At 40.2% G+C, this 23,862-nt stretch overlaps 1 protein-coding gene across 2 annotated transcripts; it reads right to left on the minus strand.

The window, feature by feature from the left end:
• Window positions 1-1,548: 1,548 nt before the first annotated feature.
• rubcn (rubicon autophagy regulator) lies at window positions 1,549-22,988 on the minus strand. Of its 2 annotated transcripts, XM_068318957.1 has the most exons (21): window positions 22,770-22,988; window positions 20,961-21,114; window positions 20,305-20,388; window positions 18,383-18,542; window positions 18,024-18,130; window positions 17,410-17,629; window positions 16,864-17,292; window positions 15,459-15,551; window positions 14,889-15,004; window positions 14,499-14,697; window positions 14,056-14,163; window positions 12,822-12,896; window positions 9,454-9,514; window positions 8,645-8,777; window positions 8,360-8,505; window positions 7,691-7,755; window positions 7,215-7,453; window positions 6,775-6,836; window positions 6,538-6,691; window positions 6,309-6,402; window positions 1,549-3,839 (listed from the first exon to the last, which is right to left on the minus strand). In XM_068318957.1, exons 1-21 carry the CDS (start codon window positions 22,802-22,804, stop codon window positions 3,700-3,702), a joined length of 2,874 nt encoding a protein of 957 aa, XP_068175058.1. In that variant the 5' UTR covers window positions 22,805-22,988; the 3' UTR covers window positions 1,549-3,699. The 2 variants fall into 2 exon arrangements, with proteins under 2 accessions (XP_068175058.1, XP_068175059.1); XM_068318958.1 differs by lacking the exon at window positions 12,822-12,896.
• Window positions 22,989-23,862: the final 874 nt, after the last annotated feature.

The raw sequence follows: 23,862 nt of genomic DNA on the forward strand, positions 1-23,862 counted from the left end.
TTAGGATATTTTTTTATGTAGGCACCTGTTCTCCCTCTGAGAAAAATAAAAACTGCTATTTGAACTTGGCGTACTGATGCCGCTGGCCTTTCTTGTGAGAAAACGGGGGGAGCAAATGTAACAGAGTTAAAATGTTGTTTATTTTTGAGCGTTTTGATTTTCATTAAGTGATGACGATGTGATAGATTTTGTGAATTTTATCGAAACGTTTTTCTTATTTTCTTTTTTTTCCGAAGTTTGTCTTGTGCGCGCTTCGTTACTTTTGTACCTCCTGTGCTTACGTAGTCCCTCCCGCCTGTCCCCCAGAATGATGACTGCATTGCTGGGGGTAGGTTGTGTGGGAGCGCTGCTCCGCTATTTTTCTATTTTTAATGTCGAACGCGAACTGTTTGCGTTGTAACCTCAAGAATGTCATAACAGGTTATAATTCTGTGATGTTTTGTGTAGTTTTGTTTTGGCAATCATTTTCTAGTTTATTCAGCTGTAACGAGGTGAAGTTTTGGCGCTAACTGAGACGCAGCTCCGGGTCATGTGACCGACGGTGACACGGAGAGGCGGGAGAGTAATGCTTGTTATTTTGTCCGTTTAGAAGCAGAGGTGCAGAAAAACGTGGGGAGATTAAATAACTGTTGTCTCCCACAGGTATGTTTTATTTTTGAATGTTAAAAATCATTTTGGTTTTTCTGTTTGATCACATGATTGTTTTTGATTTTATTTTATTTCAGTGTAATATGTGTGATTGAGGACTGTTGTGATCCTCTAGGGAATGATAACTGCATAGCTGGGGAAGCAGAGGTGCAGAAAAGAAACGTGGGGAGATTAAATAACTTGTCTCCCACAGGACACAAAATAAAGAAGCAAAAACTTCTTTATTCGAGTCATCCTTTCGCCGGCCCATTCACGACCGTTACACAAACACGCCTGTTATGTCAAAGGTTCCCCTAGACCGGGGCATAACAAATGTTTATCAAATGAAATGTAAATAAAATTGTGCTGACATTACAGTGGTTTAGTCTGTCTGGCAAAGCATGTTGACAGATCTCCGAGGGGCAAATTAAGATGAATGCTTAATAATGTGTTTACCCCGCCTCAGAAAGTATGAGAGGATGTTGACCAAAAACACAAATACGAGTGACTATGATTTGAAAAGCTCTTTAACATGCGTTACATGATCATAAGATGGGTGGATCTCTGTTAGGAATAGAGCACAGCTTCCCCTGGTGGTGGTTAAACATACCATGTCTGAGTTACCCCAGCAGCATGTCTTCTGGTGACTGAGGCTACCATTGATTTTTATTTTTTTTTGCATTTTGAGGCACCTGCACATGATTTTTATGAGATTGAAAATCATGGTCAAGTCCACAGAGCTGACCTTTGTTTCATGCTGTATCACGGTAAGGCTAGAAGATTTTTATTTTTACACTTATAAAGTTTTTATACACTTATAACTCCCAAAGGGAAATTAAGAATGCACACTAGTTTTTGTTAGTCAATCCAATCCAACCTGTCAGCTGCAGACAAGACACAAAAATAGAAACAAGAGCCAACTTAAACAGTCTTGCCAGTCTTTTATTATCAACATAACTACATAACAATGACAAATTAATGATCAGTAACATTTCTGAACAGAAACTTTTGTCTGTAGTGCACTTTAAAACCTCTGCACACATCTATTGTTGAAGAGAAACACTCTGCTGAACTGTGGGGGTGTTACACTGATCATTTTATTCAGCAGACATGAGTTCAATAATTGTTTAAAAGGAGCTTCGGTTAATCTTAAAAGTACAAAGGGCTTGAACATGAATAACACATTTTTTACTTAGGGCACGTCATGAGAATATGTTCACCTTATGTTGAATATAAACATGAAAGCCCAACCTGTTCTGCATCTCTGAAGACTCGTTTATCAAAAGGATAGTGTTTAAACCCCAGGCAATGTTTCAAATGGATGTAATGTTTGATTTTATCACATATGGGTCACATATTTGTTTTTGAATAACAATCATTTCTTCACTCCAGTGTTTAATTTTCCTGTATACAGAGACACTAGTTAGACCTCTGAAATGAAGGTCCAGTTGCAAAATCAGACAATTTTAGGGGGACTCAAAAGAGGACACCTGACCTGTTGCTTAAATTGTAAAGGTGGTCCAAAGATAAGCGGTCGTCATTCAAGTCCAAGGGTGGGGGGGGGGGGGCATTGGTATTTATTCTTTGCATTTTCACTCAGTCTAACAGATGAAGTGCTTTGATTATTTTGCAACAAGAATAAAGTTCTATTAAATTAACTTTCGCTTCATTTTGGACTCAGTGTCGTGAGGTGTCAAGAGTTCCATGAGAGGAATGTATCTATGAAGATTCTTGTCCAGACAGGAAACTAAAACCTTCACCCTTCTAGCAGCAGCAGAGGATCAGTGCCCTTAAGATTACCCTATTATTCAAAAAGCTGCAACATTAGAAGACAAGAGAAGACAAGTGCTGATTAAAAACCACTTGTGCATGGCTGCATGTACAGCAAGAAGACGTGAACATACAAATTCACCTCAAGACACTCTCGCTCTCACACATGCACGCACACTCACACCTTGCACACACACACGCTCAAAAAATGTACATTTCCGTTAAAGTACTTGCAGCACTGACTCGAACAACTTTCTGAATTTCTTCTATAAATTATTTTTCTTCATCGTAACTTCACTGCAACACTAAGTTCAGTAGTTCCCAGAGGCACATAAGCACAGCTAAATTTTTTTAAAACAGGACACCAAGCCAAAAAAAAAAAAAAGATTAATTTGAAAATATAAGATTTTTTTAACTGAAGTAAAATAATCAAAAGGCAGGATTGCTTAAATGCAGTATTTGAAATGAAAATCAGTAAAATCATAGAAACTAAGTTTAGCAAAGCTTACAGTCAATAGTCAATATAATTTGTGAGTGGAAGTTGAAATATTGCCAACACTGCAACTGTAGGAAGATATATTACATCCCAGTACAATAATCCAAGCAAATACTTTTCTTACTTACATAAAATACAAAATATACTATCAATGTTCCAAAAAGTTTGATGGAGCTGCAACATGGCTAATATCCCTGTAAGGCAGAACGTTGTGTCTTTCATACTTTCTTAAAAAGAGAAATGATGAATATGTAACGAAAAAAAAAATTGAAAATGACAAAGTGTCGCATCTTCAACAGGCTAACAGAATAGTTTGTTTTGAGACTTATTTTTATGGAAAGGGAAATTGGGAACTGCCATGCTGGTGTGCTTTCACACATTCACTAGGTGGTGCCAATGCACAATATTTCAATTTCACAATTGTTTACCAAAGAAAATTTAATCTAACAATAATTCTAGTAATTACATATTGAAAATTAAACACTTTCATTTTTAAAGCACAAGTCCTTCAAAAATTCAGATTGCTCACTATCAATCAGAGCCTGAGCAACTTCTCTGCAAAAGCCACCAACTTTTCACTCGTCTCAAAGTCGTATGTGAGGTTTCTGAGTAAAGTGCAAGTCTGAAAGGGGCTTGGATCTGAAAATCTAGATTGGCCATGCTCCTATCTAAGACTTAAGAAAGAAATGATGCCCTGATGTAGGAAAACCAGCATATTAAGAAGCTGCCTGACATCAAATCATCTGTCTCCAGCCAGGTAAGAGTCACTACAATCATGGTCTCACTGTGTTTATCATCTTTGGCCACTACGTCCCGCCGCCTCCTTCATCTTCTTGTTCTTCCATGTTTCTGCGTGTCATCCTTTCCCGTCGCTCTGCCAGCCGTTGACATCGAGGACAGTTTTTATCAGCACGGAAGCAGCTGCGATGGTAACATGAATGGCAATCTTCAAAAGAGAAAAAAAAATAAAACAAGTCAGTGACATAACAAGCACAAGTCACATGTCATCTCAACAGAAGACAGCAGATCTCATTTGCTAAACCAAACAATGCTACAAGTGTTCACAAAGATTAACCAGTTCAACCAGTTTTCTGCCAATGAGGCGGCAGCTTAACAGCCAATCACAAGTTGATCTGAGGAAGGCAGGGTGAAAGGATGAGTATAAAAAGCAAAGAAGTTAAAGGCAGCAATGCAGAGGGAAGGAGGTGTGTGAGGTGGCACATATCAACTGAAACACCACAGCTCAGGCCTGTTGACACTCATCCCATTAATCCAGGAGGGGACACTCGGCTGCCTCACAACTATTTCATGACTTCTGGAATCAGGTCCAACACATGATTGAGACTGAAATCATTGTCTGAAAGGATTTTTTTTTTTTAAACTATGGTTAAAAAAAAAGTAATGATGGAAAATAAAATGACAGGCAACTCAAATTCAAAAATGGTGTTTATTTCATCTTCACATGAAGCTTAAATAATAAAATGTGACTAAGTTCATAAGTTACACATTCATTCTGACAGATCATTCACCTCGCATTTAAGACAATCAAAATAAAAATGTAAAAGAAACAGCTTAATTTAAAAACATTCACAGGTGAGGAATGCAAACTTTCCTTTACGCTTCAAGAAGAGTCTACGTTTGAATGCAACACTGCTGCCAACGCAAGACCGTGCCGACAGCTCGATGGGATCATGTAGAACAGACTAAAAAAAATCTAAACTGAAAATTCGAGACCAAAGCAAGATGAAATGTTGATGATTCATAGTTACACTTGGCTCATGTATTTTTTGCCATCTCTGTGGCCAACAGAAGAAAAAAAACAGCTGAGGACAAGAAAGGAGATCAAGGTGCTTCAGTATAAGTCATGAAGCCGAATATACCTACAACAGAGCAACGGAAGGAAGTCCAACGAGAAAGGCAGAAGAATTCAGTTTAGTCCAGCATTCTTCAAAAGGATTAATTAAACCTTTATGTCATCTGTCCAAAGCTTCTAATACATTCCAGGCAGCTAACCAAAATTTCCCTTACAAATCTTCAATGGCTTTTCTAACACACACTTTGAAAGGCCTCCCTTCAATCTCTTCATACTTTGTTACTATTCATACTTTCGCCATTTTTAAAAGCTTACAATCTTGACCGTTTTACTAGGCCATCAGGTTGATGGTTTTCAAAGGATGCCTCATTAGTGACATCTCATACTGATCTTGACTATAAAAATTCCAAACGCATTTGGTTAAAAAAAATTTTTCCAAAGTGTTCAATCTACCAAAACATTCATGCCAAAGCACTCATGAAGTCCTACAGGAAGGCATTTTGACATAAACACTAGTATAAACTGCTATGATCAGGTAAGGCATATTAGAATCTTACACTGAAATAATTCCTCCACCTCTCTCATCACAGTAATTTACTTAATAAACCTCCTCACTATCTCCTCCCTCTGCATTCCTGTCTTTGGTTGTCGATTCCCTGACCCTCTTTCCTTTGGTCAATCGCCTAGCTTTGCGAGTTTTACGCCCTCTCCATGTCGTTCGGGTTACGACCCCTGGCTCTGCCTCCGCGGTACCCATCTCTGTTTTTCCATCACTTTCCCTACTCCTATCCTCCTCACTGCTGCTCCCATCTCTGGAGAAAACATTCGACAGCTGAGACTTTGTCAGTTCTGGAAGTTTAAGTTCTTCCTTGTTTTCTGAAACAAGATTTTCTATTTCAGTTGTTTGGTCTTTGTCTGAAATATCATCGGTTCCACCTTCTTTCTCCAAAAACATTTTTTCTTCCTCCCTTTCTTCCGTTGTCCCTTCATCTTCTGTGTCTCTTTTGGAAAAGGTTTTGGTAAGTCTCCCTAACCCTAATAAATTCCTATGACCTTTCCGTTCTTGTCCTAATTCTTCTAGACTTTCCATGCTGCTGAATGTTTCATCGTCGCTACCCACTCTGTCTTCTTTGGGGAGACTCTTCTTTAGCTTGTCTAAGTGAAGAGCTTTTAATAAATTAAGCTTTTCCCTTCTTGCATGCCAGTCTCCTTTGTCCTTAAGAACCAATCTCTCTTTACTATCATTTTCCACATGTTGATCATTTCCTTCATCATCTTTTCCTCCTTCGTCACCGTTCGTCTCCTCCCTCTCTGATCTTGTAATATCCTGCTCTTCCTTATTCCACAAGAATGCTTTCAGAAACTTTCCGGGACTGGACGCTCGTCTTTTCTGCACTGTGTGACCGACGCTCTTCACCTTCCAACCCGTACCCATCTCTATCTCCCCCTCCCCTCCCTCCCCCTCTATCCTGTCTTGCGAGAGGACCTTTGCCAGCCTACGAGGCTTGGAGATCTTCCACTCTCTCCAGGTAAGTGAAATGGAGGGACGGGGGGAGGGGGCTCTTGAGCCGCCCTGGCCTGCCACCAGCAGGGAAGGCTCACCTTCACAGCGCTGGCACTTGTTCAACTGGAAGGGGAAGATGATGTCTTTTTCATTGCCGCAGAATTCACACACAAAGCCCTTCGCCTGACACAGCTGGGATGGGGGGGGGGGTAGGAAGAGAAAAGAACAGATGCATTACTGATTGCTCATATTATATTCTACAATAATGATGATCTGTTTTATAGTTGTGACGTGTTAATAGACTTTTCAAATAGAATGCCATCTCACCACACAGCCAGCTACGTGCAAGGTACCAAGTTTCAGCAGCTCTTTCATCCGGGGAGCCAGATCTCCGTTGCGCACGGCGGTGAGGTCATTGAGGGAGAAGAGGTGAAGGTCCTCAGTCAGGTGGCCTGGCAGGCAATCAAACTGGTCCCGCACACTAAAACACACATCATGTTTAAAGACATAACAATTCCTAAATTCCTGTGCAAATAAAAACAAAGTTCAAGAATGATTTCTTACTCTTTAGCAAAGCGACAGGTCTTGAAGAGGTTTTTCATATGAAACAACTGCATCCTCAAAACCTAAACAACAACAATATGGAGAGAATAAGGGGCCATTAATATAGCAAAGTTATTTATTAACACTTATTAGCGGTGGTGCAGCTGAATCTTAATTCATTTGTGTTTAATCAAATTAATAAATGATTAAAAAAAACAGATGTGGAATAGGATATGAGAAATGTGTTACAAAAGTTACAACGAAATGTACACAACTTTAGTGTTTACTATAAAGAAGAGGCTTCATAGTGAGCTAACAACAATGATGTGGAAGTTTTTATTAATTGATAACAAAAATGAAGCAGAAAAGTATGGTTAGCTACTGCTAAATAAACACAAGCAAAAGTTACAACTATCTAGTTCAGTCTTAATCTGTCATCCCGCTGCTGCACTTGTGCTCACCCTGACAGTTTCCAGAGCTTTGACCTTCTTGTACAGGCCACTGTTAATGTCGCTGACATTGAAGAGCGGATCTCCAGAGATCTTGCTGAGCAAATCCCTGGCAAAGTTGCTGACATAGTATTTGCTGAAGTCCCACTTCCTAAGCACCCTGCTCGGAACCACCGCCTGGGCATTTTCATGGCAGCACTGGCAGAAGTAACGGCCAATGTATTCACAGTAACGCAGTCGCTTGATGTAATCTGCAAACACCACACAAAAACAGACGTCACACAAAAACATCAAGTTCTAGGCCTGTGGACCAAGTTTAAAAAAAAAAAAGGGTTCTAAAGTTGCACCTGCAAAATGACATTGAAAACAAGAAATGAAACTGTAAATTAAAATATATATTTATTGTTTTTACATGGAAACATGTTCAAGTACATGTTAAAATGCCTGGATGTTCAAGGACTATTATTTCTGGGGTTTGCTGATCGTACCTGGGTCAATGCGGGTACCACAGCCAGCACAGCGGTAGTTCTGTTTAGAAACAACTATCTTCCTCCTGATGGGCAATAAATACAAGTGAGCAACTAAGTTTAAGTGAGCAAACTGGTTTTTTAAACCAATATGATCAAGACTAAGAAACAGATCTACATGTAGTTCTATATTCAGAGCATAAAACACATCACATTAAAAACTTCTGCTGTGTGTGCTCTTGTCAATTTGTGCATATCGAAAGCTATTTCTCCATGGGCATGTTAGGAAGACTGTTCTCCAAACACTAGTAGCCATGGAAACAAGAAAAGAAACAGACAAACTGTTGCTTATTTCCAGTTTCCGCGCACAGATAAGAAAGTGACCCAGAAGTTGCAGTCTTGCTGCCCGAAGTCATGATCACAGACTCATTACAACAGTCACAGCTGCTTCAGGACATGAGCAAAATATATTAAATCAAATGCAATAAACAGAAAAAGCATAAGAGTAAACTCCTGTTGAAAAAAAATACACACTTTAAAAAAATCAACACTGCTTTGTTGTGTATCAAAGTCAAAAGTCAAAGTCAAAGTATTTTGTCATAGAGGTGAAAACACTGTAGGAAACAAAATCAAATGAACAAGAAAATAAAGCGACACAGCCGGTCAACAGCAGGTAAGATTGAGACTCACTTAGGGGTGGGGTGAATGTTGAATATGATCTGTGGTCGAGGCGGCGCCCACTCCAGGTTACCTCGGACCCGAATTCTGAGCTTGTAGATGTCTGCGTGTTCGCCATCATCAGGAGAGATGGGCAGGGAGTCGGGGATGGGCAGCAGCTACCAGACAGCAAAGAAGTTAAGAGTCTGTTTGGTGGCATGACTGTCGCAAATTTGTTATTTTAATTGTAGTCATTATTGCATTTTGGGTAGAAAACTGCCCTGCAGCTGAGTACTCAATGAAGGCATCATGTTGTACCTTCTGCGGAGCGTCGTGTTCTGGGACCAGCCAGTCGAGTTCTGAAGCTGCAGGAAGCTGCATGCCCTCAAACTGCCTGAGTAAACCCATGGCTACCGACTCAGCTGAGTTCGACTGGAGGAAGGACGGAGAGCTGGAAGCACAAAACAAACACAAATTCTATGCTTAAAAACCACATATGTTTGTACCTCATTCTCAAAGCAGACACGATCTCCCCACCTACAGTATATATTTGAATAAGCTCACTTGAAAACCTTATGGAGTCATGTTTTAACTCCACCCACTACCTATCCATCAAGCGCCCAACCAATCAGCGGCGTCTCCAACTGCTGTGACGTTAGTGTGTGTCACCCGTGACTACATGTACACCCAGAATGGACGGAGTTAAAACCGGCTATTTTCTGACGTACAACAACTCCACGTCGAAGACGCGTTGATAAACATGCTTGACAGTTGGATATTTGTTTGTATGTTTCTTTATAAGTCATAAAGTTTATTTATTTATTCATTCATTCATTCACGTTCCTCGCCAAAGACGCCGACACCAGTTCTGGGTCAGACCGGGATTCGCTGCCTGCTGGTGGGAGAACTTTGTGATGGGTGCGCTTGGTTTATAATACCAATACATTGGTTTTCATACGTTTGGTATGAAGTTTGATATTATTACAATCGCACACACGACGACAAAAAAAACAAAACACAGAAGCAATCAAGCTTACCAAACGCAACAAGATAATTTACTGCAACAGAATTAACCATTAATGACATTTTATGGCTGGAGGATGAAAAGAAGCAGAACTGTTACTTACATGGACTCTGAGCTGAGGAAAGACCTGTTGCTGGAACTCACACTGCGCTTAATGTCTGCATCTGTCAGAAAAATAAACAGATAATAATATAGTCTGGATAATTTACAAAACCTTTACATTTTATGATTTGCAGAACTACAAAATGCTGATGAATATCAGCAGTTGGCAGGTAGATTAATTTCTCACCAGGGGTAAATTGTTCCTACTTACTACAACTAAGAAATACTTAATATTTAAAGTAAAAAAGATCTACGACAAAGGGAAAGAAAGTCAGAAAAATATGATACTATGACTACCTCTATGTGAAGATACTATCATAAACACAGTCTAGACAGCAGTATGCAGGTAAGCCAGAGATTGTCAGATAAAGTATTGTCAATATATTTTTAACAATCTGCAATCACATGAGCAGAGACTACAAGCAAGAGTTCAGCACAATTTCTGTAAGTTCTTTTGATCAGCGGATCAACACTCTTGTTTTAACACATTAAAATCTTTGAGATTCAGAATCCATTTGAGCTAGAGTCAAGGGTCTTATGAAACTTTACAAAGTTAGGTAAGAAAGTTGGTCAGCTGTACAGCTCAACAAAGGCCCCTCTGTTACTTAAGTGTAAAAATAATTTCTATTTAAATGACTATAGAAGACAGTAACACTATCTGATTGACCTTAGTAATGTGAGATGATCATCTGACCTGTCTCACAAATCTCTGGCTTCACATGCAATCCTTTGTTTTACTTCTACACATATGTACTGCAGAAACAAGAGGATTTTCACCAGCGTCACAGGGGACAAACCACATGAGAACAGGATGGTGATTGGCACTGGGTTATTTTGCATCCAGACGAGAGATGTGTGATTGGTTCAGTTATTTTGAATTAAAGTCAGGTTTGAGGAATAGGGTTAATTGAACTTGTTTGAGGTATGCAATAAGCATAAATAACTTTGAATTTTGGAATTATTATGCATAGCAGGGAGACAAAGCGCTTTTACCAATATCACAACAGTACAACAGCCAAACCCCAAAATATAACTTGGTCTAATATTGCATCAGAATTGACATTTTATACCGTATTTCCACAAATATTAATCTGAATTCACTTATAAAGCTCATGGAAAATGGAAGGCAATCAAATCCAGGATGAGGAAAAACCATCAGGTACTCCTGGTACCTGTGATATACCTGTGATATAATCTACATCTGAGTTAACAGGATGCACATTTCTCTAGTATTATTCTCAGAAACACAACATAGCCGCTAGAGGGCACAAGCCAGTGTCTTATTGTGTCGGTCCCAAACCCTGATAAATGCAGAGGGTTGTGTCAGAAAGGGCATCCGACGTAATACTTTTGCCAAATCAAACATGCAAATTGAATCCTTGACTTCTATACCGGATTGGTCGAGGCCCGGGTTAACAACCACCGCCCTCGGTGCTGTTCACCTACAGGTTGCCAGTGGAAAATGGACTACTGTTGGTCGAAGAAGGAGAGGAGGAAAATGTGTTCATAGGAAGAGACAGAAGAGGAACACCAAGAGTATACTATAGTGCTCTGTCCTGCTACAACATTCCTGGAAAAAAGAGGAATGAAGGTTAGCCGCAGTAAGACAGAGCACATGTGTGTGAATGAGAGGGACCCAAGTGGAAGAGTGAGGTTACAGAGAGAAGAGATCAAGAAGGTGGAGGATATTAAGTACTTAGGGTCAACAGTCCAGAGCAATGGAGAGTGTGGAAAAGAGGTGAAGAAGCGTGTACAGGCAGGATGGAAAGGGTGGAGGAAAGTGTCAGGTGTGATGTGTGATAGAAGAGTTTCAGCTAAAATGAAAGGAAAGGTGTACAAAACTGTGGTGAGACCAGCGATGTTGTTTGGTCTAGAGACAGTGTCACTGAAGAAAAGACAGGAGATAGAGCTGGAGGTAGCAGAGATGAAGATGCTGAGGTTCTCTCTGGGAGTGACCAGGAAGGATAGGATCAGGAATGAGTACATCAGAGGGACAGCAAAAGTTAGAGGTTTTGGAGATAAAGTCAGAGAGGCCAGACTGAGATGGTTTGGACATGTCCAGAGGAGAGGTAGTGAATATATTGGTAGAAGGATGCTGAGTTTTGAACTGCCAGGCAGGAGGCCTAGAGGAAGACCAAAGAGGAGGTTTATGGATGTAGTGAAAGAGGACATGAAGGTAGTTGGTTTGAGAGAAGAGGATGCAGAAGACAGGGTTAGATGGAAGGAACTGATTTGCTGTGGTGACCCCTGAAGGGAAAAGCTAAAAGGAGAAGAAGATTCTCAGAAACTCAACAATATAATCCTGCTGTTTGCAACTGTACTGATTTCTCAGCTCCACAAGTATTAACGACCCATTCCTGTCCTCACCGGTGAATGCATGTTAGCATTCGAGCTAACTTACTAACATACAAGTGCCAACAGAAGGTCGACACTAAATGTGAAGCAACCATCTCATTTAAACTGAAATTATTAAAACACAGAAATGAAATGTGATCAGTTCACTGGCAGCCATCAACTGACAGTTCCTCTAAAATAAAGGTCTGCCTCTAATACAAGTCTGATTTGTGCTGTAGTTAGGATCAGACCAGATACTATTTGGGGAAATACGGTATCGGTAAACTGTAATCAGGTGAAGTCAAGTGATTGATGAGTAATTAGTGCATCTCAAACAAATCGGACTATGTGACAGACTTCTACTATGCCAGATTATTCAGAAAATTCCCACACATCAACCTCACTGGAGTCCAAAGGCAAAGAATAATGGGGTTGAATGAATGATCAATTGATCGATCCCTGGAGATACAGATACTTCTACTCTCCAATTTTTAAGGTAGAGGTCAACTTTTTCCTAGTGCACCACCAAAACCCAGACAGCCTCAACAACTAGCACAAACACAATCAGGCAAGTGTCCGGATCAGCCGAGTCAGGAGGGCTCACCTCCAAACTGAGAAGCAGCAGTACTGGAGTTCCTTTCAAGAACATTACATCTTTTGCCAAATAACATGGAAGGTAAGATAATGTAACAATAAAGAATACAAAAATCATTATCTACCTGGTAAGGAGTAGACAATGAGTAAGGAGAGTATCAGTAATAATGCTGGCCTCATGAGTAAGCAGATACAATCACAAGGAATAAAAGTCCATGGAATAAAAATTAAAAAAAATACACATTGGATTATCAAGTGAATTAATAGGTTAAAATAATTGTTATTTTGGTATTCTGAGGTCCTAGTGTATCTCATCTCACTGGAATTGTGTATTTTAGAATATCTGAACACAATTACGAATAATCCAAGACAATTCTCAGTTTGGAGGGGAACCGTCACAGTAGCTGTGGAGCCTCGTCCACACGTTCAGCCTGCAGATACCTGAGAAGAGGGAGGCGAGTGACAAGGAGAGACCGTTCTGAGACACCGCCAGCAGGGATTGACCCTCACAGCCATCTGAGAGACAGAAACTAACACTCAGCACAACCATCACCTCAAGCACAGCATTTCACAGAGCTGTTTGTCAGTGTTACAGGCAAAAAAAAAAAGGAAAATACAGTGTTTTGCTCAGATACGTACAAAGTCATGCAATCATACAGTTTCCAAGACACAACAAACTGTTATCCAAAAAAACTGTAAAGTAAGTGCTCAGATACCAAACCCTGCAACCAATTAATAATGTCAAAGCGTTTCAGGAGCATTTCTGTTAGTTGTTAGTCTCTTGTTATCAAGTGTCACAGAAAAGAGCTATCAATTCATCAATTCACTTACATTTAGAGGAAATTGTCTTAATTTGGCTGATAGCCTATATCCACATAGTGTTTTTTCCCCTAAGCACCAGTGACTTTTTAAAATTGTTCCTAAAGAGGATAGGGACAAAGCAGCAGCATGCAGCCACCAACAGAAAGAATCCTCCAGCTTTGCTATGCTGCCTAATTGAGCATTTTGAGTTACAATTAAATTTGTTGTTTCATTTTTTCCAGTAAATAATCATATATAAATGGTTGAGGCATATATTTTGTCACCTTGGTAACTAATAAAAACTCTGTGTGGACATGAGACTTTAGGGAACACTGCCTGAAAGATGCCACAAATTGGTCATCGCCAAAAACACCTCCCAGAGTACGACCATAAAATCCCAGATTGCTTAACTCAAATGACGGTAAGGTCTGTGTCATTTGTAGTCACAAACACTGTAAACCATCACACTTTGACTTTTGTACTCTAATCTCCATGTCTACAGACCATGATAAAAAAAGGCATGCCTGGTGAGCAGCATGAAGCGACAGTGATTTGATGAGGTTAGGAATTATGGCCAAAGAAACAAACGCAGGGAAAACAATGAAATCTTTTGAGATTTTCTGCACGTTTCTAATTTTAAGCCTTCAATACAATTTGTATTGTAGATATGAATACTTTTTTCAAGTATTCAAGTGTCTGAATGTTGTCAAAAGCAGGACGATAAGACAGTTAACTTCATTCTATCAGTAGCATGCTCATCAAATAACGTGGCAAACACACAAAATGTATTCACATGCCTGGATGGACATTCATAAAATACTCCCTTTGGTGCCCTTTTGTCCCTCATTATTTTTCCATCATTCCCTCTCTCTACCTCGAAGTTCACATTCCTCCACCTCCTCAGCTGAGCCCGAGTCAGACAGGCCATGGCAGGAGTCCTGAGAGCTCCTTCTGGAGCCTCCGCTGTCAGTGGAGTGGAAAACTAAAGAGGAAGAGTGAGAGTGAGATGGGAAACTGCAACAAATTACATTGTAATGCAATGAAACTCATCTGCTGAGCCAGTCTTAAATAATCACATTTGATTTGACTGAATTGCTTTAACTAATACCCAGCTTACACTTTCTTCAGCAGGGAAGCAGGGAGTCATCCATGTGCGTAGTTTTATTTTTGTCCAAAAAGGGACTTTAACTCACAGTTCATTATCAGTCAGATTCTTATTTTGTATGTTAAGCCAAATAGGTTTTAACTGTGCTTAAAGCTGCAAGACTATCCTCAATGATGGACGTCAGGTTAATAGTTTCAATTTCCAATTCTTACCGTGCTGGGAAGTCATGCATGGCGGCACACGGCTGCGCCGGATCTGTTGCCTCCGCAGCCGAATCTTCTGTTTGAGCTGCTGAATCTCGCAGTCGCTGTCTCCCTCTTCCTCGCCCTCCTCCTCCTGACGCCGCAGGTTGTACTTCATAAGCTCAATGGCAGCAATGAGGGACTCTGAAATACTAAAATGAGCATTTTCCTACATGACACAGTGGAAAAGAAAAATATCTTTTTAGTCATGCAACACATCCCACAATGCACTTTTTCAGGTTTAGAGAATTTCAGCACCAAGTTATCACAGCTTTGCCAATTGTAAAGAGTTCAATGATTATGTAAGAGTCAGAACAGACTCTATAACTACTGACAAGTTTAACTAAATCAAGTCCTGACCTTCTCAAGGTCAGCACAACTGCCAAAGTCCTGCTCTGACAGGTAGCTGATGAGGCTCTGACCCTCCAACGGCTTCCTGAACATCCCATCTGGAACACCACCGTACTGGGACCCATCTGAAGCAACCAAAACAATCAGAACACATTACTGAACTCAACTTTTTAGAACATAAATAAGAATATTTGGTTTAAAACGTTTGCCAAAAAAAAAAAGTCATCTAACCCATAAAGATTCTGTTGCAGGTAGAAAAGCTTAACAATAACTACTGTGTCCAATAAAATATTTATCTTTCTCCGACTTCTCCTGCTCCGGTCCAGAGTGTCACATTTACAGATAAGCAAACCTGTTTGCCAAATGACCGACTTCCTCCTTTAATAAATTTGCTGTGAACATTCTCTGATACCTTGTAAACATCTACCAGTCATTGAGTAAAAATACTTTTTTCACTCGTATTTTAAGGGTAACAACAGTTACAAAAACAACACAAAAACTCTTCTTCTTTTCCTCTCAGATTGTCCTGTTAGGAGTCACAAACATTTAAATATTACAATCAGAAAAATCAGGACTCACAAGACTCCATATAGGAGGAGCTGGGGGTGCTGATATCACTGTGCTGAGGAGAGAAGGGGCTGTAGTCCTTCATGCACCCATCTCCTGCTGATTCTAAAAGACGAACAGTCCACGTTAAAGGAATTCAAGACCTCACAACCAGAACTACTAAAAGTGGGTTCTTTTTAAACTAATGAAACATACATTCCTCATTCACACATAAAGTTAACGGCTGTTTGGATGTCATCATTTTCTCTATGTAATACCGTTTATAAAACTTGTTGGCTCGTTATATTGCATTTAGAAACAAAATAAAGTGTTAACCTTGTAATTTTAATGATTTCAATTGGGAATGTATACATTCAAAAGATTTAAAGTGATAGAATAAGAGCTGCTTCACTTTATCTTAAACATTAACATTTTGTTTCGTTACAGTATCAGACTAAGTTCTACAGGGTGGTTCTTAATAAGGACATCCCTAGCATGAATGTAATGAATTGATCACATGTACATAGTTTATACAGTATATGACTTTCATAAGACTTTCACTCAAACACTGATAGGTGATTAAAAATGTATGCATGAACCAAAAGAATCACAACAAGAAAAAACGGAGGTAATTTATGGCTTCATGGCATCCATTTGACCCGAGTAACACAAAAAACTGAACATGCCAAAAGACATTGAGCTGAATGAGAGGGAAACAGAGGTCATCAACATGCAGGGGGTGGGGAGGTCAAATGATGGAGCACAGTGGAGCTGCACTGCCAACCTGCTACAGGATCCTCTATTATTATGGTGATTTTTCGGTGGCCGCCTCCTTTGCACAAATAGTAAAAAAGAGAGAAAAGAGATTGAGCAGAAGGAAAAAGTATTACCTCAACAAGGGAAAAGTGAGCAAACAGAATAGATATAAATTGCAAATGTTCGGAAGTATGCACTTCCTGACAAAAAGAGTGGTTTATATTCATCGTATGAAGACAACGTGGGTACATCACTGTCTAAAAGACTGAGCTAGACGTGCAACTGTTTCTGAGTTGTGTTCCCATCGCCTGAAAGAGTGCTTGGACTGAAAAAAGTAATGAAAATCAGAAAAAAATATGAAAAATTCCAGAAATATCAATTGTAAAAACCGTAACATCACTGAAACTGCTAAACACCTAATGTGTTGAGTCATGAATGTGTAGAACAAATTGTGTTATATTAATTAAAAACTGAAGTTCACTGAGTAAATATTCATTTTGATGGAATCGGCCTGTTTATTTAATCACTAGAAATGTCCTTAAGACATCAATTTATAGTAAAGATCCAAATCTTCTCTGAAGTCTTATATCACACAAAGCTTTGCAATTTGACAAAGTATAACTGAAACACAAATACTGTACTGCTGAGAGATTATAGTGAATTGCCTCCCAATTCTACTTACCATTCCTGAGTTTCTGGTTGAGCCCTGTGTCAGAAAATGAGCGCATGTGACCTCGGGACCCCCGACCCGGACCCCTCTGAACCTCTGAGAAGGATGAACGTCTGGGTGGTGTTGGTATAGCCAGGGAATCCTTTCGCGTGGGCTGGTCCAGGGTCTCGCTCTGTTCGCTGCTGTGCGTGGAGCTTCTGGAGTCACCACGACTGCGTTGCCCCAGGTTACCAATCGCCAGGTACTCTGGACCATCGTCATACTCGCCATCACCAGAGTCTCCAGCCTCAGGCTGAGGCGAAGAAGGAGTGGGGGATTCTGTGAGGGAGATGCTCGGGATTGAGATGGATCCAGGAGGGGGAGTCACACCTTGCTCGGAATCCCCATGACCGGATGCCAACGCCCAGGGTTCTCCTGAGTTGTTGTTTGAGGAGGTAGAATCTAAAAGTAAAACATTTAAGTAGGTGAGGAGGGATACCATATTGAATGACATTAAAGGACTTAACAGGTTTGGAAAAAACGCTCAAAACTACACATCCCCCATCGACCCATCCTCACTCATGCTGTTCCTGTTTTGGGATTTGGATTCCGAAACAGAGTCGTGGCTTGCAGACACTGCTTCTCGTAGGGAGTGGTTAGAAGTGGCGAGTCTGCGATTCAGCAATTCCCCTCGGAGAGCTGAGTCAGCGAATCTCCAACTCCCTCCAGCACCCGGCAACAAACACAGGCTCTGGCTCTTCAACAGGCCCAAAGACGGTTGGCCCTTCAGAGGGGATAGCTGGTAGGGGATGAGGGAGACATTGACAAAGACATAAGAATAAATCTGACATTTTTCCTCCAGTCATATTTGTTTTAAGAGAATCTTCAGATAGTAAGTTAGGGGGAAAAAAGAATAAAACATTCATCAAAGACTGGATGATGAGATGTAATACACCATCATTTTTTGCAGATCACAGGAAACAATTACAAATTTCAAAAAATTGGGGATTATTATACGCCCAGCCAATCTGTCATCATAATTACAGTGGTAAAACATTGATAAAAGATCTATTTTTTAAATCAAATGTTTAAAACTACATAAAATTAATAACGTCCCTGTTGTGAGATACAAATGCAGAGGAGGTGCTCTATTGAAATCCAGCTTAACCACAATGTCATTTAAGGAGACCTACCCCTACAGTGTCTACTTGAGCTAATACTTTGGGGTTATTCTGCTCCACCGCTTCCAGACACTGGAACATGGCTGTCACATGGGGCTCGCTCAACAAAAAGGCATCATCTAAAAAGGTAGACAAAGGCAAACAGTGATGAAAAGAAAAAAACAAAGGCAGGGAGGGATATGAGAGAATAAGAGGGTTAGGGTTCATTACTGGAAAACAAGAGAAATCACAAAAAAAATTAAAGGCAGGAGAAAACGTCAGGACAAACAGTGGGGAATTGGGAAACAGAAAATCAATTCAGCTGCTTTTAAATTTCCAGTAGCTTCTTCACACTTCCTCTACATATGACCTGCCTATAATATGAAACTCACCGTTATAGTATTTACGCGTATGTGACAGATGCCGTAGCAGAGGTCGAAGTTGAGCTGACACCAGGTGAACCTGTAAGCTGTGAAGCAACCAGCGCTCAGCCTTGTGGCTCTCGCCAGCGCTCTTCACCCCAGTGCCCAGTACCGGCTCCAGGTGACTGAACTGAGGAAGAAAAAGTAAGCAAAAATTTTGGGAAGTTTCTGAGACCTATGGGCAGATAATGTGCTGCTGTTTCAGTGTTCACTGGACTGAAACCTGACAAGACGGTCTTGTCCTACAAAGTAACATAATGGATCACAGTTAGATTAAAGCCAGAGGCATTAAATAATGCCAAACATGCAAGTGGAGAAAGGTGGGTAAAACTCATGTCTGAGAAAAGTACATTGGACATGTGTTGGGTGGGTGTACACTGTCACTACACCACAAAATTAATATGAAATAAAGTGGAGAAAGAGTTTAAAGAAGGAAAAATAGAGACACCACCAGCCTCACATCTACCATAACATAGATTACAGACGTGGGTTATCTTGTTTTAATGGCTCAGATTTAGATTCAAACAGGTAGAAGTTGCCTGAAAGATCAGTTGCTGCTGAAGAAAGCTATGATCAACTTGCTTAAGAATGTGCTCACAATATTAAAAAGCTTTGTGAGCCATTTGTGACATGCTGGAAGGAGTCAGGATAGCAACACAATGACCCACTCAGCAGACTGATGACATCATTCGCCAAAAATGTTCCTCATGACAAGAGTAGTGACAGATGGGAAAAAACATTGTCAGTAACAACATCCCATCACAAGCGTCTCAATAGAATGCATCAGATTTTATTTGAGCCAGTGCAACAAGCAAACTATCATGAATCACATTTCAAAGAACACAAAATATAACCAAACTGAATCAAGAAAAAATTCTATAAAAGTAACAGGCATCATGTTTGGTCAATCTTGAATACTCCTATACGACAGCCCAGACAAAGTCAGTAATGAATGGAATAAGAAGTGAGATAAAACAGTAGGCAAAAGCTAACAATAAAAATTACATAATTACATGATGGCAATACATTTTTAATTCCTGCTGGTAAGAGGCGGAGGATGTTATGAAGAGAAATGGATTCCTACAAGCCCAAAACACCTGATCCGGAATATTATTTTGACATTGTTGTGTACAAGAACGTTCAAGAACTATAGACTTATTTTGAAGTTAGAAAATAAAAATCCTTTATATATCACTACTACACAATGGCAGGGAATCCTTAAAAATCTGGTTCCAGATCAAGATACCTACCTGTCCTGAAAAAAAAAATGTAAAAAAAAAAATATGCACGTAACTTTCAATTGAGTTCATAGACGATCAATTCAACAAACATCTTGACATGACATCTTTGGTAATAGTAATAAAATGCAGTGAACAAAATACCAAACACACCGTTTTTATTTGTGCAAATGCTTTCCCATGGAAGACTATTAGACACATTTTGTGTTTATTAAGGCTCATGATAAAATGTTGGCATGTGACCACCTGATAACAATAAAACTATTACTATGTAGCTTCATTACTGTATTATTTCTCACACACTGTCTTATAGATGGTTTCAGTGTCACTTCAGACCTTACTTACTCAAAAATGCCACTCCAACAGTTCTAGTTATTTCCCAACCTTTGTTGCATAAAATTGCAAGCAAGGAGACTGAGAAACCAATCTGTCTACATCAGCCCTGTCCCCATATTGTCTGGGAGTCTTTACGTTCTGGTGAAAAGGACCGTCCAACCAAATAGAGACCAGAAGCTCATCATCAGTAGCCCAGAGCAAGTTAGCAGCATTTGTGGGTATGTGCAAACAAACTTGCCTTTTATTACACATGTAAAGCTTGAGTGCTGACTGAAAAAAGAAATATTAACCACACTGAATGGCTGACAGTCACCATACCTGTTCAACGTGTGAGGCAAGGTGGGGGCTGATGTACCGAACACACCACACAAATGGCCAATAGTCTCTCTGCTTGTAGTACACCTGCAATACCAAGGACAGTTAGAATGACCCACTGATAGAGATAAGCTGCACCAATAAAAAAACAAGCTATTATGAGGGAAGAGCATGTTCACTAGGGAACTCCTTTCCTGCATTTCAGTAAGTCTTCTGATCAACCTGCTCTACTCATTCCTGAAAACCTGCAAGCAAGCAAGAAACTTAACTGATTCTGAGAAACATTACGATCTTTCCTTGGTTGAATATCTTGAGTTTCATTTTGTTCTTTATCTTTGGTTTCAGTTTTTTTAATATCCTTGGCTGGAATTGGTTTATTCAACAAAACTGACTTGCACTCTGCACAGCAAAATGTGAGGTCTCGCGTGTGGCATTGGTAATTATTCTAAATATTGTGTCTGATGGACAGCATAGAATGACACCTCTATTTTGAAACACGAGTTGTTTCAGTAGACCAACCATGCAGAACCTCAGAATGGATAAAATGAAACAAATACCAACTCTGAAATGAAAATCTGCCATGGATGGCTCGACTTAGTCTGTAGACTGAACAAAAAACAAATCAAATTTTTATTAATCAAACTGTCTGATCTTAAGACCTGCTCATTCTTCAATCCATGGCTAAGGATGTTGTTCATGTCCTTGTGGAGACGCTGCAGGCCGCCGTAACGTGACCAGACATTAGGGTTGTTGGTGGACACGAGACCCTCCACTGTTGTCTTCAGACTGGACAGTAACTTCCAGTGTTCCTTCCTGTCAGGAAAACAGTAACAGGAAACAGGGAGGAAGGGGAGGGGAGTGTAGGAATGAGGAAGGAGGTGAAGGAGTGCTGTTGTAAGCAAATTTGTGGCTTGAATCATTACTCACATAACCAAATGTGTTTTTTCAGTCATTTAAAATTCAGTCTTCAGAATTTTAGCCATGATAACACAGTTTCTGTGAACTCAGTGATTGGACTTAAAGCACAGACAATCATAAATAATATAAATAGAGAACATAACTTTGATTGGCAAAGCCAAGCAGATGTGTTTGGGCCAATGATGAGTAATCACTTCCTTAATTAATTCATAACAACTACAGTTCTGGAGTGTGTATATATTAGATACTTTAAAGTTGTTTCCTAGATGCGAAAACAGATTGTGACACAAATACCATTAGTTACAAACTGCAAGTACTAGCTGATACGGAGTCAGTTTGAGCTAATTCTCGTCACTCGAAGCTGTAAGTCCCTTACTAATGATGTCAAACAATCTCTTAAATGTCAAAATGAAAACCTATTGAACAAATTTTTTCAAAAATAAAATAAAAAAACAGGGGACCTTCCACCCCTTAAATAACTTGTCAAACTAAAAACGACTGAAGAGAAACCCTCTGCACAAACCATAATCTGATTGGCATTTCTGCGAATGCGACAATTTTTTCCCTAAAAATTAGATAGCACAAATTGATTTACAAAAAAAAAAAAAAAAAACTATTCCGATTGACTGACTATTGCCTGTAAGAAGCAAATAGATCAGTCAGCATTTGATTACCTAAAATATATTACTGTATAGTATTTCCCTATGAAAAACTCATAATCAAATGATATTAGACAGATCAAACAGGGAAGTGAATGAAGAGAATGTCCGGATGAAAACAATGTGGTGTGAAGTGAACATGTTTTCAGTACAGTGTACAACAACAGGGCAGCATCACGGGTTCAGCTCCAAAGCTGAACGATCAAACCTGGTCCTTATGAAGACAGGGGGGCGCTTCAGTGTTAGAGAGCATGGTTTATACAATGTGGAGCATTCGGTGCATTCCTGCAACAATATGGCATGCGTTAAGTGTGTCTTCCCTGGTAAACAGTCTCAAGACATGCATACTCGTTTTTACAGTCTGACCTGCCAATCTTCAGGCAAAGGAATCAGAATAAATACTGAATAAATCCTCTACAAAGTTGGTGACGCGCTGCTGTTGATAATCTGATTGATCGCTAGCTTTAGCTTCTAGCACAACCCAGCTCGGTGATTACCAGCAGCTATCAGCGTTCACTAATTAGTGCTTTCTCGGTTAGCCGACATATGTCACATTTGCAAACAAACTCCATACAGTCAGTTAACAAACTTTTTTTTTTCCTTTTTTTTTAAAAACTGATAGCCTTTTCTCAACGAATGTTTTGTTTTTTAAACAAACTGTGAACCCTTCATATTCCAGATTATCCGAGACAAACTCTCCCGGTACTGTAACCACGATTCTGTCTACGTGAAATGCATCTCCAAAATCATTAGTGGCTGTCCTTATTTAACCAGCAAGTTGGCTGTCATTGACCTAAATTGCCTACGCAGGTAAAATACGAACACGGTCACTACCACTAAATTAAAGTTAGCCGGGTCGGGGTGGCCATTCTACACCCAGCAGTCACACACCTGAGCTCCCCCGCCTCTCCCTCCGCCACGTCCATGTCATCTGGGCAGAATAGAGCGCCTTGTGGAGCGGCAAGCTTCCCCCGCCAAGTGTTGCGTACTTCTTGTTTAGTACAACGGAGTTCTAACTGAAAAGCAGAGAAACTTGAAATAATTACTAGGACGTCGATTCTTTCGACATTCCTACCCTTCCTGTTCGAGTGAGGAATCAAAACAGACGAGGCCGCATGAGGAAGTGGGCGGTGGCGCCGGCCTTCTTCTCTCCGCTATAAACCAAGCCTGTGTGGCGTTACTGCCTCCTGCTGGACAGTCGGGGAGCTCGTTAGTGTTAGAAATGAAATGAAACACACTTTAATAATCCCCCTGGGGAAATTGTTATTTTTTACACTCGTGATTAGTATATCTTGACACATGCATATACTGTATGTGTGTACAGACCCCTGAAACAAACACACACACACACACACACACACACACACACACACACACACACACACACACACACACACACACACACACACACACACACACATACACACACGGGACCTATAGGCACATAAGGGAGGCAGAGTGGTGGGCAGCTCCATCATAGTGCACCCCAAATGAGCAGCTGGTAGGTGACGCGCTGCCGTGCTCAAGGGCACCTCAGCAGTGCTCCGGAACTGAACTGACACCTCCCACTGCCAACTCACACTCCAAATGTCTTGAACCCATGACTTACGGTCTCCAGTCCAAGACTTGGTGGGTTAAGCTACCACCCCAGTGGTTTGTTTGTTTGTTTGTTTGTTTGCTTGCTTGCTTGCTTGAGTTACTTCTGTATTTTAAGAACTGCAACTCAAACTTCCCTTTGTGAGCATTCCATCTGCTTTATGAGACCATTGCTCATCTTCTTGCTTGCTTGCTTGTGTTACATAGAAGAGGGTTGGTTTCTCTACCTCTGATAATGTAACAATGGAACTCACCTGCCGACCATGTGCATTACTCTGCACCTAATTTGAAGTAATATAATAGCAGATTTATGACAGAGGGGTTATGGTAAAAGACATATCATCAAATTTCCATAGCTTCTAGAGACACATTAAGCTTGACTTTTGTG

The sequence above is a fragment of the Antennarius striatus genome, chromosome 7, assembly GCF_040054535.1.
Source record: "Antennarius striatus isolate MH-2024 chromosome 7, ASM4005453v1, whole genome shotgun sequence".
Lineage (NCBI taxonomy): Eukaryota > Metazoa > Chordata > Actinopteri > Lophiiformes > Antennariidae > Antennarius > Antennarius striatus.